The sequence below is a fragment of the Anguilla anguilla genome, chromosome 9, assembly GCF_013347855.1.
Source record: "Anguilla anguilla isolate fAngAng1 chromosome 9, fAngAng1.pri, whole genome shotgun sequence".
Lineage (NCBI taxonomy): Eukaryota > Metazoa > Chordata > Actinopteri > Anguilliformes > Anguillidae > Anguilla > Anguilla anguilla.
This window is the reverse complement of record NC_049209.1, coordinates 10,946,771-10,964,517: the sequence shown is the minus strand read 5'-3', so window position 1 is coordinate 10,964,517 and position 17,747 is coordinate 10,946,771. Positions and strand designations below refer to the sequence as shown.

Below are 17,747 nucleotides of genomic sequence, written 5' to 3'. Positions count from 1 at the left end.
CACTTGTCAGCTTTTGATGAAAATTGTCCTTGTTTGAAAAAATGGAGCCATATTGTGAAGTTATGCCCTTTTTTTATAAGCTGGCCCTTGAATGAATAATTAGTGAAACTCACAAGTGAACTCACAGATCATCCTAGATCTGGAATAGAACAGAATATGAATAATGTTATTATAAACATGTTTAGATGTATTACTGGTTCAGTGGTACAGAGCAGAAGTGCATAAAACTCAAAGATGCCCAGTTAGCATGTTCAGAAGATGAGTTGGACAGCGGAATGGGTGTTGAAACTAGAAGACTGTAGTTTTAAATCACCGGTGGAGATTCTTTGAGCAAGGCACTGGGCCAGAGCTACTCCAGTACCTAATTCATAAATAGGTAATACAATTATGAAACTATCCTCTGTGAAGGTCATCCTGTTTAAGGGCATTTAACGACGCAAAGAAATATTGTAATGCAGTCTGAGAATCCGTAATGCACCGACGCACTGTTTCCACTGTACTTTTGTTTATGGAGAGGGAGAGGGGAAATGTACAAGTAACAAGGTGCACAGAGTCACGTTTTGTAAACAGCTTTTTGTTCATTGTTTTATTTAATTGTGATGCGCGGTTGCATCGATGTGCGCTTGCGTTTCTCAGAGGTCGGGACTCGTTGTGGGGACCGCGTTTGAGAAACTCATACCGATGAGTGGGAGAGTCCTGGCTTTCTGCCGACGGTACGTGCTGTCCTGATGGGGGGGAAGGGCACCGAGGATCATCGCTATAACGCAATGAGTCGTTCCCCGTCTCCTCTTTACTCCTGACCTGTAAATCAATAGCGTTCACAATTTACCGGCCTGCCAACCTCTGACCCCTCGTCCGCTATCAAATTAAAGGAGGGGTCTGGGCGCTTGCTCCCCCGGCAGATTTACTGTGGCTTCATCGCGGCAGACCGTGCTGTTATGGCTTATAAGGAGTATTCAACTCTTTAATATGAAGTATTGGTACCTGATGATTTAATACAGAAAGCTCTTCCTGACCTCTGTGTTTCTGTCTACATGGAGGAGACAAAACGTAGGCTATAGCCTTTATCCTTCAGCTGTAGCCTTTATCTGTTGCTCAGATGTTGAATATCGGTTTATTTTGACAGATGAAGAAGTCACACGTCTCATCAATCGCTTTTCCAGTTTCAGCTTTTCTTCTATTGCCCTTTGGCTTACAGTGCAAGATATAGAAGTTAATTCATAATCAGTGTTTTTTTTCTATGCATTGAATAGAAAACATATACAGTATGTATGTACATATAAATATGATTGCATTTCAGTTATTCTATGTTTATTTGGTACAGCATAGTTCAAATACTCTCATCGTTCTTTTGTGCAAAATTTCTGTTTTATTTTCTTTCTTTTTTTTAAATCAGGTCATGTCTCTGTTCATATTTTTGTGCACCTCCCTTTCTCTCTCCCCCTGTCTATCTCTTTCCCATCTCCCCACAAGAATACAGCCTGAGATCTAGGTCTCAATTACGCAACCTTGTCCAAATGGCCAATGAACAGTGAGGCCTGGCCTATTGAACATTTGAAGTAAAAGCCTATCAGCGAGAGAGCGTTTTTTTTTTTTTTTTTTTTTTTTTTTTTTGAAAATGCATTAGGATCTGTACAGTGAAAGAAAAGCTATTTAATGGCACTTTTATGTAACTGAGTTTGCGGGCATCAGAGGAGTTATTTTCGGTAACGTATATTTCGGAGATCCGAGTGCTTTCCGGGATTCATTTGCCCGTCCTTGTCAATGCATCGCCCAGCTTTGTGCCAATCGGTGGAGAGCCACTCGCTGAAAGGGCTTTAAATAGACCCTCACACAGCTGGTAAAGTGGAGATGTACCATATGAGAGATGTGTTAAAGCGTCATCGCTCACCGTTGGGACGTGACAGAGAAAGAGGTTTCATCTCTGTCACCAGGCACGGATATCCCTTTAATGGAAGCATGCATATATTTATAGCAGGGCCCACACAATAAGGTGCCCCGGCCTCGCACGCACCGAGCTGCGGACCCTGGCTACGGAGAGAAATCCTTTGAGTTCTGTTCCCACTTTGACCTGCTTACAGTCCGTGGAGTTCACTGAACATCTGCCAGTTCGGCTATGATGACCTCTGAACTCTCGTCTCTGGAGAAGATCACACTTCTTTTGACCACAGTTCCCTTCATATCCTTGCTTACCCGTACACATCTATTGCAATAATCAGAGTATATTTATATTTTAAATAACTTGTTATTCCATTTTTTTCTTGCCTCCTCCTTGGAATGCCTAAATGTAGTTTCAGGCTTGCCTTAACTGAAGAACAATCCTCAGTAAATTGTGTGCTCTGTGAATAAAGCATGCACATCCGCCTATTTGGCTGGTGCTACCAGCTGTTTATTTCCTCTCTACAGCCCAGAGGCTGAGCCTTACAGTTACTGTGCCAGCAGTCTTGGGCAGAGGCACTAAGTGGACACCCGATCAACCGTTCCTGTGCAGTAAGGCGAGGAATATCCTGCTGATTGAGATCTCCCTCCCCATGCTATGATTCAACCAGTTTCAGTCACTCCATACGATTTCACAGTCAGTACTGCTCTGATCAGGATATAGCCAGGACCGTGGGGCAGGTCGCTAGTCTTAAGAACCAGTCACTCACCTGGATACACTACCTGAGGGTCCAGCATTGTCAATACAAATTGTGTCGTTAAAATTATTTTCTACGTATTACATAATAATTCAGAAATTATTAACAGTATATCATTGTTGAAACACAGTATGTGCTATGTTGCATGCAAAATGAAGATGTCATATTCGCCACGGAAGAAGTCTGTGATGTCAGGAGTAAGGGAACTCTCCAGGTAATGAACAGTTCAGTTCAGTTCACTAAATCTTTATTTCCCCAAAGGGAAATATGTGTGCAGAATTAAAAATCCACACACATCTGATGCCATACTGAGCATAGACTTAAAAAGTACAGCAAAATATTACAAGGATAGGGAAGAGCGTAAAAGGCTGATTATGTATGAAGGAATAAAATTAGCCCATGAGCAAAGTAAAATTCTGAATGTGCAAATTCAGCTGTTTATTTTTAAGGAATTTACCCAGTTTAGCATATGTAGCTTCAGTGGCCATAGGGATGAATAAGCATTTAGCTCTAGTGGATTTTAACAGGGTACTACATTTCAACAACGAGGCACTTCCTGCTACTCTTTTCACTTGTTCAGCGCCCTTGTATTATAGTGTGTCATAATTTTGGTCTTTATTTCTGTTGCAAGTAATAACATAAAAATTATTTGCAACATGCATTTCATTGCGGCCAATTCAGGTCTTTCATCTCCACTACTTGTGGCTGCGAGCTCAGTCTTGTCCAGGCTTTTCTGTGAAAGATGGTGTTTCTCTTTAATGGGTAATCTTTGGTAAATAAAGCAAGGCCCTTTGAGACTTGTGGTAGTGTCTCTGGTACTGATGCTTGTCGTCTTCTGCAGGCTACGACTTGAAATTTGTCATAAATCTCTGCACTTCTGCAGAAAGGTTTGCCTCGGTGATGTGCTATGTGTTGTCAGGGTTTTATTTAGTTTGACAGTTTGGGCTTTATTTTACTCATGAGTGGGTGGCAGACCTGTGCAGTGGCAAAAGAACGGGACTTTGTGCTGTTGTGCTGTACCCTTCAGCAAGTTAGTTATTTGAATCTCGACTAAACTGTCCAATGACATAGAACCAGTAAAAAATGAAATTTTTTTGACAAAGAAGTTACAGTAGTCATGTTTTGATGACAGTGGCAGCAGCATCAGCCAATTAAAATGCAGGTACGGATGAGTTGCTGGATTAAGCAGTTTCCGTTATCTGTCTTTTAAATTCCAAATCCCAAACCATTTTCCATTCATTCCATTGTGAAGAGATTGCATATTTGCATAAAGCGTACGAGTGAAATACATTGATAGGGCGGTGCATTTAAATCGCTTAATCTGGTCCAATATGGAAAGAAAGAGCATTAGGCGGCTTTTAGGGGGCCCAGACATTAGGGGGCTAAGACATTTCAATGCTGAAAAGTCCTGATCACTGTTATATAGGTGTAAGAGCAGTCTTGGAGTTCTGAATGCCATAAAGCATGTGTTTAAGACTGGTAGAGTGTGCAGGGGACCACACAGTCCCCTCAGCTATATTAATAAACACAGGTCACACCCCGGTGGAATTGAAATTTTTCTCAGTAACAAAGATCTCTTTGTTGTAAGTGTCATGTGTGAAGTCAGATTTGTGTAAAGAGATGGCAACCTAGTCATCCAAGGAGCAGGAACATTGTCTTTGGCAACAAACACCAAAATTTAGTAAGAGGACTACTCAAGGTGACAGTTTCATTACTTCACAGAGTTCCCTTCATGGTTCATTGCACTAATGCATTCCCAGCTTTTGCGTCTCTTTAAGACTTAGGAAACGTACCACATGTTAATTAAGTACAAGTCCTCGGGAAGACTGCTGTCATCTAGGGTTTGTAAAATATGCAAACACAGAAGAGGCCCCTGTTGTCTGTAGTGGTATGGCCCTTGTTTGCAGGAGCAGTTCTATTCCCCATTTACCTGCCCCTGTTGTCTGTAGTGGTACGGCCCTAGCTCGCCCGCTGGTGTAACCCTCAGTCGGACACACATGATTGATTACTGCCATATTCATTGCATTCTCCCTAGCTCAGAGAGCAGCTGTCAACCTGATATTTTTGTAATTTTGTTTAAAACACTCAGATAGAGGCCATGTTAGCTGGAGCTACAGTTTGGCTCAGTCTAAGCTAATCGCACATCCTTAATCCATGGACTCTCATCCAGTAATATTTCAGCATCAGTCGTGTTGAATGCGTTGTACTTTCACCCCTTTTGTTAGTACAGAAACCTGCGTAACATTGTCACCGGTAATGCTGTAAACTCTTGAAGCAAATGTTTGTAGCGTTTGTGTAATTGCGGGCTCCATGTGCTTTGAACAACATACATTAATATTTAATATGTTTGGGCCTTGTGAGAAAACGCATACATTTCCCAGCCGACAACACTCTTTTCAAAAAACCGCATAATGAGTGTAGTGTTGCTTTGAAGTATCAATGTTTCTAGGTTTCAGGCTATTTTATATTTTTCCCACATTACTTACCAAGTGAAAGAAAACTGCAGAAGCATTCAGCAGTGAGCTGCCTGGGTTGGCTCTTTCATTTTTGATGCGGTTTTCTCCAAATGGAAATAAAAGCCTGACATGTCGTGGGTCATTACGGTGAGGCTTTGCTGCCAGGGTTAATGTGGGATTAGCGGTGTGTTGAGTGGCTAGAAAAAGTTGTTCCGGTATTGGAAGAGTCCCGGGTTTTCTAGAGGTGTAGCGATTCATTTGTTATCTCGATTCGATGATTGGAATTCCTGTGATCCAACTGCATCAATCTCCAAATAGTATTTTCAAATGAGGTTTGGCTTGTATTCGTCCAAAGTCAAACTGCTCATTTTAGTACATCATAGCTGCTGTTAAAACTTGTTTAAAGGAGTTTTTCTTTTATTTGTAAAGGAGTAGCTGTCTTCTTGATTAAAATGAGTCCTCGGCCAACTCTGTACCTGAGTGCAGAGATACAGCCCCATACTACTGTGCATGCTCCAGGCACCTGCTTTACTATAGACTACAAGGTTTCCACTTCTACTGATACAACTACAATACAAACGGAGTGGCTGGGCATTACTACTTAGCCTGGGAGCCGTTCTTCGAGACAGGCTAACGTTACTCTGTGTATAGCTCACCACTAAAGAAAGAAAATCTAGGTTTATGGCGTTCAGTTTACTTCCGTGCTTAAGCCTTATTGAAAATACCACTTCACTGCAGTGTGGCACATTGCAAGAGTTTAACATAACTGCAATTTGAATAACTATGATTTATTCAGTTGACCCATAGCAAGCAAGAATTTCAGACATGGTCACGAATATTTGGTTGTTATTACGAATCCAGCAAGAATAGATGGTTTATGGAAGACTGGTGGTGGGAGTGAATGGGGAGGAGGAGACAAAAGCGTTAAGCCTTGCCAAGGAGAAATGAATGGTTGACATCGTTAACTTTCCCTCATAGGAGAGTTGATACGGATTTTCTGCTACGTGAATGTATTTCAATAAATTATCTGACAAAAATAAAAAAATAAAAAAAAACATTAAGAGAGATTTAATCAGTCAGGCCTTGATCTTTTAAACAAGGTTAATTTTGTTTTGCGGATGGAATTACCCATTAATATGTATTTTGCATACTGTGGTTAGGAGAACATTGTGATCAAGGCTGATAATTAAGCTTGCCTACAACATGTACTTATCAGGGCAGGACAAGTGAATACGTGAAATACAAACCCATCGGGCGTGTGGAATTTTGTAAACGAACTTAAACCCCATGTGTTTTGGAAGACCATTCTAAAAGATTTTCAATTTTGTTCTAAACTCTTGCTTACCTACATTCAATTACTGGATTAAAGTCCCCCAAATGCAAAATATGTTGGTATAATAAAATACTGTTATGGAAATTCATGACACATTTATTAGGGGCAAATAAGCACTTACTTTTAAGCCAAAGCCAGCTTTCAGTCTTAGTTTAAGTCAAGTGAATATGTAGCTAGTTAACTAACAATTGTAATTTGTGAATTATGGTAGCTGGTAGGCTAGCTTCCTTGCTAACTTGCTAATGTGCATGTATTCATGTTTTGAAGACTAAATATTAATCTAATTTCTTTCTACATGTAATGCCAATTCTAATAACTAATGGAACGATCAAATAACGTTCATTATTAATGTGCCAATGAAAATACATAATTTGTTCGAACTGTCCACGAAAGAGAGCTTTGCATTTGTTTATATTTGTGTGCTTTAAACTCAGGTAGTAAAAGTTCAGCAAGGTTGAAAAGTCCACTATCTTAACACGTGTCCATGTTTAATTAATATGAAGTAGTCACTCTAATCTAAAAGATTTTTTTTTACAGACTATTTGTGTCTTTGTCCCTGTTCAACATTTCTTATTTTTAAATGATCTAGTATCATAGTCAATAAACTTTGTAGTTCATCTGCGATTCTTTCATTTCCTATAAGAAAGTATTGGAGAAAGCCTGTAAAATTTTGCTACGTTGCATCTTAGCATTTAGCAGATGTTCTTAACCACGGTGGCTTACACAGATCACATTTTTACATACCATCCATGTACACAGCTGGATATTTTTCTTCATAAATTCAAATGAAATACCTCGCTCAAGGGTACAACTGCAGAGCCCCATCTGATAATTAAAACCCACAGCATTTGAGTTGCTTGCCCAGTTCCCAAAACATTGTAGCACGCTGCTACCCTTATTCCATGTACTTAATATAGACAGTTAGCATTTTTGTCTAGAGAAGTTACTGAGCTGAATTGCAGCACGTTGAACCGAATGAAATCAAATCATTCTAAATTAGCTAATGCCGTTTTTGAACTAAATAGCCAGCCAAGAACAGTGCTTTGATTTGAGTTGCTGTTTAACCAAAGAGTCACACCCCTAGGTTTGCCCCACTGACATTGTTCTGTCCTCCTGTCTATACAGTAGTTTTCACAGTACCCTGCGTTTGGAGGAGAAAATACCTTAGAGGGGTTTCTCTCTCCAGTGACTTTGCCTTTCTTTACATCCTAATTTTGTCTGTTCTGATTATTCAGAAAAATACAATTAATCATTTAGGAAAGAGAACATTTATAGTTCCTGATTTCTGATACTGTATAATTATTAAAGCCTGTTTCAATCCTCACTGCCCCCACCCCCCTACACACACACACAGTTTTTATGGCATTAAAAGTACTTCAGAAGGACAGCCAATTCAAATTTGTATTTAATCTCAGTAAAAAATGATTTAATGTTTTGGGGGTGTTGGTATATGAAGCTGGGGTATTGTGGAAAAAAGCCAGGGGGATTGTGTATTTTACTCCAGTGGGCATTTGAGATGAGAACCACCCAGAATAGCAGAGGTTATGTGTTGCCTTTGTCAATATGAAAGATGCTTTTAAGCCTCCTGTTGTCCCCAGGGCAAATGCGACCCTATCCTGGGTTTAACAACAGTGAAACCCCCCAAAATACTATTTTTTTCAGCATTCAAATTTGATGAGTTTTTCTGAAGTGACCATTTGAAAAAGTTTGCATTTGGCCTTTTTTTGTGTATTTATAGAAGCAGTATACCTGGATACAAAGATTGTCTTGCGTGTCTTTTTTAACCCTGCACTTATGACATCTCAAATCATTATCCAATTTAAGCGGCTCACATTTATTACAGCAAAAAATCAATCATGACGTGTGTTTTGTAGTAAAAATGCATTGTGTAGACTGAACATTTATTGATGAGTGACAAGTTGTTTCTACATGATTTTTCTCTAGTGATTGATTTAGGATTTAAAATTCAATGAAGAGGCTTGATCACAGGGGGTCTTACGAGGGTGGGTGATTTTTGACCCTGTGGACAAGGGGGTGCATTATATGAAGACAACACAAGGGTTGAAACCCTCAAAGATCTGAGCTATACTTCAACATCTCTGAATGGACCGGGGATTAATTCGGTTCGAAACAAAACTGTCACAGTTTTATATAGTACATTGATGTCAGGCAAAATTTCTGTGGTCACAAAGAGTTATAATTAATCTAATACTGTGAATAAAATGACTAATGACTAAATGACAGGACACAGCTTCTGCCACATCTATTGTGCATGAACTGACTGGCAGCCCTGTAGATCCACTACATCTTTCTGGTCGCTTTCCTCCCCTTGAGCCCTAAAACATGCTCAGACGTGGCGTCTTTTAGCCTCCATCTGTGCCTTCATGCTTATGTCCTTTGAAACACCGCCTGCTGTCCTTTCTGTCTATTCTGTTTGTCAGATGTGCCTCCTGAGGGAAAGTACATTGCTTGGGTGCATTGATCAAGGTTCAGTCATTCAGTCATCGTGTAGGAGGAGTAAGGGGGTGTAGATCGATAGCGTCACCTAAAGTGCAACCGACCGTGTCATCGTTTGTGTCTTTTTGTGAGAATAAGGCCGTAGGTTTGGGGCCTGTAATGGGCATGCGGTCTCCGCCAGCTCTCCTGGGCGTGGTGCCTTGGCTTACGCTTTGTGTTTTGACGCCGCCAGCTATGGGTGAACCAGGAGGACGGCGCCGTGGAGGCAGTGGAGGGGACCAGCGAGGTCCAGAACGGCCACCTGGACCCCAGCAGCGACTGCCTGTGTCTGGGCCGGCCGCTGCAGAACCGGGACCAGATGAGGGCCAACGTGATCAATGAGATCATGAGCACGGAGCGCCACTACATCAAGCACCTGAAGGATATATGTGATGTAAGCCACACGTGCCAATTCATGAGTTCTCATAGCCTTCTTTTCAGCCCGAGGTTCAGAACTTAACCAGGAATGCAGGAAGGAACATCAAGGGCATCTTACCTTGTCAAAGCAAATTATTGGCTTATGTTTTTCTGTCTTTAAAATAAAATTGTCCAATCCCACCTGAGTTTCAAATGTCCAGTTTGCAAACTGTGTACAAGCATGCTCATGCTCGCAGAGTAAAGGCAATTCGCGGTTCTTCTCCGGAACACTGTGTGCCAGCCAGCTGCTTATTTTCACATCGTAGTCACAGAGCGGGAGCAGGGGAGACCCAATCCTATGTGTGTACAGGGAACAAGACATAGGCGCCTGGATGACCAACAAGAGTCGCTCTATCAATGAACACTGCTATCACCGCTGACGCGAGTGGCACTTTTACTGAGTGAGCCGCCCAGCTATGTTTTTCTTAAGGTGTTATGTAACAGCCTACATGTGAAAATCCAAAATTCACGTTTCATTCTTTAGCTTTTTAACTATTTGTTCTTCCATTTGTGTGTTCCATGCCTGAACCCCAAACTGAAAATTTAAATGTGTCCTCATCATTATGATGCAACGTCTCTAAAGCATTCTCGGAATGGATCATGCGTGAATAGTTTGACCAAAAAACATTTTTATTTTAACCTTTAATATTGCTAAAGTGTCCTACAAAATGCATTATATTCAGTCAATCTTTGTTTTAACTTTGACTCACATACACATACGCACAAACACACGTACATACTCATATGCACACGTATACCCACATGCACACACACACAGAACACAATAAGGGTTATTACATAAATATTTCATGTTTTCTTTGCTAGAGAATTGATTTCTGACAGGGTTGTAAGACTGAAACGCATTTCCCTGCAGCCCATAATATCAGATTCTCTTTTCCTGGAGGCATTTGCGGTGGGTAACAAAGCAGGGAAGATGAGCTCCGTGCGCATGCAGATTTCAGTTGTGAGATAATCGGCTGTTGAGCCTGAGAAATGTTGATTGAGAGAGATGAGCCTTGAGCCCCGCCATTGTGCTCAGAAATAGCAGCATTTCCATCCCACGGGGTCTGAGCACAACACGTGCTGCAGCAAGAACATCGTCTTTCAGTGAGTGTCCTGCCTGTCTCAGTCAAGCGGCGTCCCTGGAGAAAACACGAAAAAGCACTTTAGACACTATTCCTCCCTCTTTTCCGACAACTTTCCAACCATTTTTTCAGTCTCTGTATCTGTGGAGTGTTACATAATCACGAACAGGCATACTTGACAAAGAGTGACAAAGGAAAACTGACAGTAGATGTAAACCTACAGTGAGCACCATAATGTTTGGGACAAAGACTTTTTTTTTTCTAGATTTGGCTCTGTACCATTTCAGTACAACATTATGGCGCCCTAAAATGGGGGTATAAAAAGTGCTATGATTTCTACATGGTGAAACCAAATTGTATAAAAATACCCATTAATACCAAATACTATTTGTTTACAAATGTAAAATTGAGGAGTACAGAGACAAATCAAGAAAAAATATGTCTTTGCCTCAAACATTATGCAGCTGTACTGTAAAATTCATAGGGCAGAAAATGATTAAGCCTACTCAAGTGTAAATGGTTTCTTAGAGTGGGATTGTCCAATTTTTTCATGATTGGCTTGAGAGATAATATTATAGCGCTGAATTGCCACAGAGAATAGGAGTGTGGTCTTAAGTAAACAAAGCCCTTGCATGAGCAGAGGTTGAAGCCATCCCCACAGATTGAGATCAAATATTTGCAGAGCTGCAGAACTGCACGGCACTTTGGCTGAAATCGGGGGGATTCCGTTACTGTCATGCTGAGCTCAAAGTGCTGCCTCCCACTGCTTCTTTACTTGCAGTGAGTGCAACATCTGCACAGTTTTCAGGTGGAATTTGAAGCACACCAGAGGTTACAGATTTAAACAGCCAGCACATGTGTTCAGATTGTGTAATGGCAGGGGTCTCCAATATAAATGGATCAAAGTGATTCCAGTGCAATCATCTACCCTGACATAACATTGCATACTGTGGCTCATAGAACATGAGTTGTCTATAACCCTATTTTGATTTTTAAAAAGACAGTGTTATTCTTTAGTTTGCCTCATTGAAGCCTGCTGCAAAATGGTTGAAAAAGCAGTTATGACTATAATCCATGAGTAGTATTCCTTGAAGTATTTCTTTTTCTTTTACCGTTTGGCTGTTCTTGGTTGTTTTAATCTTAAGGAAAAGCTGATGAGGTCTATTTTGTACTTATCTACAAAATTATAATCCATTCTTTTTCTGAAGACAAGAGTTTTTCAGATATAACACTTTGCAAATTTTTTGGCTAGATTAGATGCATCATCATCATCACCACACTGTCCAGTCCTTCACACAGAATTTCTCTATTTGTGAACAGCTCAGTTTATTTTGTTTTGTGTGCATGACCTAATGGTGTCATTTGATTGATTTTGATTTTAGGGATACTTGAAGCAATGCAAAAAAAGAAGAGACATGTTCAATGATGATCAATTGAAGGTCATATTTGGAAATATAGAAGACATCTACAGATTTCAGATGGGATTTGTTCGAGACCTTGAAAAGCAGTACAACACCGAGGAACCTCATCTTAGTGAAATTGGGCCTTGCTTCCTAGAACATGTAAGTTATGTGTTTTTATTTATTTATTTATTTGCCTGGAGTAAAAAATGTAAAATTTTAAGTACTCTTTTTGGTACTCTGAAGACGACCTATAAAACAATACATCATCTGTCATTTAGCAACGTATTCATCGTTAATGACATTTAATGAGTTAATGACATTGTCATACGACTTCACGAGATGATCATACACTAACCATAAAACAAAATATCCTTCTGTCACACATGTAGGGAATAAACAATAGTATGACTTGTACATATTGAACATATATCAGATTTATCAAATGCATGAGAGATTCATTGCAGAGATTAGCCAAGACAGTGTGCTGACAGAGTTATTGAAGATAGCTTCACAATCATGTATCCAATATTGCTTCCATTTTGGGCGCTATCCACATATACACTGACTGGGGTTGAATGAGAAGTGCTGTAACCTTTTAACCTTATTTTCCAATGAAAAGAAAGCGCGCTTTTCCTGGGAAAATGCTGAGGGCTCGTCGTAAGACCGCGATCCAGCGCTGCGTCAGCTCTGAAGTGTCTCCAGAAATGAAGCGCGCGGGAGCGAACAATAAAGCAGAGGAGCCGCTCTAAGACTTAATGCTCGATGGGCTGTCAAGGACTGCACTGAATAACAATCGGGAGTTTTTTTTTCCTTTTTTTCTTTCAACCAAAGCCCAGGCCATGTATATTAAATTTTAAGATAAAGAAATTTTCAATTACCTCTTGCTTTGCTCATTGCACACCTTTGTTCTGCATTTCACCCACACGTGGCAAACGATTGTCCCAAACACAAAACCTGCTTTGTAGACCAGGTCTATTTTTAGAAGGCAGTTCCTCCTGTACAAAACTCATTTGTGCGGGGCTATACAGCCTTCAAAGGAGTGTGTTTGTGGAAATCTATATGCAAATGAATCTTGTTGGTTTGAAACCTCCCTTCAAAGTGACATTTCGGAAATTAAATATACCGAGTTTGCTCAGGTGAATCATATCGCTGTGGCGGTCAGCAGCTTCCTGACTGGTGCGTTCAGTAGACCAAATGAATACATTATTTGATTCGGGGCAGACCTGGGTACGTATGTATTTGTTTTGGATTCAAATATTTTTCTACGCTTTACTGATCTTGTCTGGTGTATTGTAACCAATTAAATATTCTCAAAAAGTGCAAACCCCGCCTTCTGGTCATATTGGCAGGCTCAATTACACCAGGCAAGATCAGTGCAGCACAGAAAATTATTTGAATCTAAAACAAATACGTATTTGACCCAGGTCTGGTTCGGGGTCAGCCCCGAAGCCTAAAATATGGGGCTAGTATCCTTGGCACCCTAGTTCTGACTCCCCTCTCCGTAGTTCCCTCACCCCTTCAACATGTTTCCCGTTCTGCAGCAAGATGGCTTCTGGATCTACTCGGAGTACTGCAACAACCACCTGGACGCCTGCATGGAGTTGTCCAAGCTGATGAAGGACGGGCGCTACCAGCACTTCTTCGAGGCCTGCCGGCTCCTGCAGCAGATGATCGACATCGCCATCGACGGCTTCCTCCTGACGCCCGTGCAGAAGATCTGCAAGTACCCGCTGCAGCTGGCCGAGCTGCTCAAGTACACTGTCCAGGAGCACAGGTACGACGCACCTGGCCCTGCACTTCCGTTGTGTGGGAGCGGCTGATGTGGCGATCGTGATGAATCGCGACGACATGATTAACAGGCAAAGATTTTTGCTAGTTTACATTTTGTTTTTCAGTTTTTCGATTTCTGTTTAAGTCTTTAACGTGAATAGCTAAGGTATTTCCATAATAGGGGAACATTGGCGCATGTGATTTCAAATGTGAGGGTATTGCATTACATTAGCATTTAATTACAGTCACTGGCAGATGCTCTTATCCAGAGCAACTTATGTATACTGAATACATGCCAATATCAAGTAATTCTGTTAATTCATATCAGTATATTTAGGTTGCTCATTGACAGTTACTGCGGATTTTTTCAGGAGTGTTGTAACTTCACACACCCATTCAATGACATGCCTAGGAGTAAGCTACCATAAGCAATGAAAATGAAAAAATAACAAGGGAAATACTCTGTACACTGTTTACTGTAGTTAAATTTAAATAGAGTGACGAAGTGCATTACCATTGGTTAACATACTGTTGCAGCTAATGCTGCGTTAAAGCAAGCAACTTTGTATAGCACGTTAGCTGGTTAGCAGTCATACCTGGAACAGCATTCAGAAATGTTTAAAATGTTGACTATCCCCATGATTTTGTAAACAGACATATCACATGGCTGAAACTGTACCAGAAAATATTTTGCCCGACTGCCATATTCCTACCACTACTTACATAGTAGTAGTACAGGGCATTACTTTAGAAAATGGCTTCCTTCATATGTAATGGATAATGGGCATAAGAACCTTGAAGATGTTCCCTCTACTATTTATAAAGTACAATTTATCTGAATGCAAATGTGCTGCCCACAGACCAATCGCTTTAAAATCACAGTTAACAGTAACCTAGCAACTAGCAAAGATCTCTCATTAATTGGGGCTAAGATTACAGTGTACAGTACCAAGGTAGATGTGTGACATGGTATCATTGCTTTTTCATTCATTGTAGTTTCTTCCAAGGTCGTAATGCTTTTCTTCAACGGAAATGACTAAAATATTTCAGAAATCAAATATCTTTAATTATAATTAACTGTGCTGTGGATGGAATAGCAAGACCTTTGGTTTTTTGTATCTTGTTAGTTATCTTCCATGGAAACATGGATTGATTTCTCACGCAGTGAACATGAGTGAACATCATCCAATTTATTGGAAAGCCGTTACATGTACAAACTACTTTAATCTGGTTAAAGGTTAAATCATAGATACAATGAAAATATGTGGCTAGGAATTCTAACCTTTTCTCATTTAAGGTTTATCCATAACTTTTTCGTAGACTTGCCTGCAATGTCTCTGAAGAATTCAGTGTGTTACATTGCACTACTTTATTGTCAGTATAAACTGCCAAACACATTTTCCCTGAGAGGCAATATGTGGCAGCCGTAACTTCGCGGACAGACTTAGCAGACCCCCAGCAGGATTACTGTTTGTGCCAACCTCGCTGTGTTGTTGCCTCGGTAGATAATTGTTTATCCAATTTAATTACGGAGTGATTCAAAGCACATATGACCAGCAATGGAGAACTCCAGCTTCTAGGTATCACTTCTGAATGCCACGTAATTAAGCTGTGTCAGACTCCATTTTGTAGCTCACTATCTTGTCAAGTCTTAGCAGCTGTGCTCGTTTTAAAGTGTATCAGCTGGTGAGAAGTGTACCTCCCAATGTAATCGCCTCGTTCAACGATCTGTTGTGGGGGTGCGGGAGGGGACGCTGTAATGCAATCTCGGCGACATGAGCCAGCCCACAGTCTGTCTGGAATGGAACAGATGGGTCAATTGCTTTCCGCCCGTAAAATAATTCAGGTTGTTGACCATTTGGAAACAGACATCTCTGTATTTTTCCCCAGTATTCTGAACACGTTATTTGTATATTTTGGTTATTGAAATATTTTGTTGAGAATTTGACTCATTCGACCAAGATGTGGAATTGAGTTGTCCGTAGGGTCACATGGGCAGGATCATTTTCAAACAGTGTAGTGCTCAGGCACAGTGACTGCTCTAAATAAAGCAACAGCTTGTTCTGGAAGGTGTGGGTGTAAGTCTACATTGTTCTGAACTGAATTGACAGAGGATAGGATGTAAGGATTTTTTAGAAAAAATGAACACCAAGATCATAAATGTGGTCTGGTCTAGGACACAACTGATCTATTTTTCTAGCATCATTAACAACATGTAAATGAAGCAGTGTCTTTATAGGCACTGGCTTTATAAGAGGTGCCTTTTTAATAGATGCCAACGTCAACATGCAAATTTCAGTTTGATCAGAAGAGTAACAGCACCAAAACAGTGGAGCGTGATATATCATAATGAACAAGACTTAATCAAAGAGATATTGTTGCCAATGTCATGTGATGACATTCAATTCAGTTGTGTTTTTTCATCCTTAGAAATTCCACTGCAATTACACCTTCATTTATTCCAGAATGTTGTTCTGTTTTACCAAGGTGAACTCTTTTTGAGCACCTAACATATCTGGAAAGCACTTTCATTTTTTTTTACTTGTTGTCTTTACAAGACACGGTACAGCAGGTTGTTGTCATGGTTACCTGATGAATAATGCCAAAATAAGGTTTGGTGGTCACCCTGTAGGGTAGCATCAGTTTAAATGTCACTTTGAAACATTCTTGCATTTAATGGTTTTTTGAGTGAAGCTGTAGGCATTGAATCTGTATATCGTTTATAAATACAACAGATGCTGGGTATTTTTTGTCTTTGTGTCGTCTTCATTTAAGCTATGCTCATAGCAGTAATGGTTGGTAAGTAAGCATTTTGTGATTTCATCCTGAGCATCATTTGTGTCTGTTATTATTGGGAGTGTTAAATAGGGTTAGGGAAATTTCTGCAGTGTCAGATTAACTAAATAAATGGACTGGACTAAATAAATGAGGACGACAGCATGCTCATGCAGAGAGGTGTGAAAATGATCTGCATTGTTTTTAATTGTATTTGATCTTGTTGACCTTATTCTTGGTAGCTATGCTAAAGCTCTCACGTCTCCATGACTCTCCAAGGAACAAAAAGGCAGTTTGGGTATTTTGTTGACTGCAGTTCTGTTAACTAATCATTTTGTAATTACTGAAGATGAACAAGGTAGTTTCCACATTTTACCTTTCCAAAAATATTTCCAATGTCGATGCATTAGGTGCAGTGTGTGTTTTAGATGGTAAATATTGTGGCTGAAATTCACATTTTATTTTGTAACTACATGATGAAGTGAATGAGCCAAGGCCACAGTAAAAGCAGGGCCTCATGGCAGTGTTGTCACACTGTGTGTGTGTGTGTGTGTGTGTGTGTGTGTGTGTGTGCGTGCATGTGTACGTGTGTGTGCGTGCCTGTGTGTGTGTCTCCCACAGTGACTACCGCTACGTTGCTGCAGCCCTGGCGGTCATGAGAAACGTCACCCAGCAGATCAACGAGCGCAAGAGGCGACTGGAGAACATCGATAAAATTGCACAGTGGCAGGCGTCTGTCCTGGACTGGGAGGTAGGAGCGATGCAGTCAAGTTATGCGCCCGTCTAGAAAATCCAATGGCAATTGCTTCATTCTACCTGCTTGCGCGCAAACACTCGTTGTATGAGATTGAGAATTGAAACATAACATTGACCTGCATCGATTTTTATAGATGGGGTGCGCAGAAACGCGGTGGCTAATATTAGCCTAACAGCAGCTATTCTGTGTGACACGGTTAAGAATCGATACGCATGAATTAACAATCGATGATTATTGCCCATAGTGTCACTCACATGATAATGTTATGACGGCAAGGAGGCTGAACGTGGGAATGTCGTGCAATCCAAGGCAAATGCAACACTTTCATCAAAACGCTTTCTTCTGTTATATATTTTTAAAGCCAGACTAAATAAAAAGGGAAATGACATCGCTTGAGTTTTTAGGCCAGTATTTCCTTAATATATTCTGGTCTTTTAGTGCCCATTAGGAAACATTGGGTGGCATTGCTTGGGAATAGAGCTTGTTTAATTTGTGTGAGCTAAGGTAGCCAACATTGTTTGTTGTAACTTGGCCTCATCAATACTTTTAATGGCAGGCCTAGATTTTGCGAGCTTTAATTAGTGACTTAAGGACTTCAGTGCTTTGTATGCGTAAGAGG

The 17,747-nt window shown here is 40.5% G+C and overlaps 1 protein-coding gene across 9 annotated transcripts in view; it reads left to right on the top strand.

Annotated features, from left to right (window-relative positions):
* arhgef9a (Cdc42 guanine nucleotide exchange factor (GEF) 9a) overlaps positions 1-17,747 on the top strand; it is an 89,544-nt gene that overhangs the window by 59,768 nt on the left and 12,029 nt on the right. For all 9 annotated transcript variants that reach the window (XM_035432382.1, XM_035432383.1, XM_035432381.1 and 6 more), the window contains 4 exons: positions 9,115-9,315; positions 11,806-11,985; positions 13,368-13,600; positions 16,993-17,122. In XM_035432382.1, coding sequence (XP_035288273.1) covers positions 9,115-9,315; positions 11,806-11,985; positions 13,368-13,600; positions 16,993-17,122 — 744 coding nt within the window. The remainder of the gene's footprint in view (positions 1-9,114; positions 9,316-11,805; positions 11,986-13,367; positions 13,601-16,992; positions 17,123-17,747) is intronic.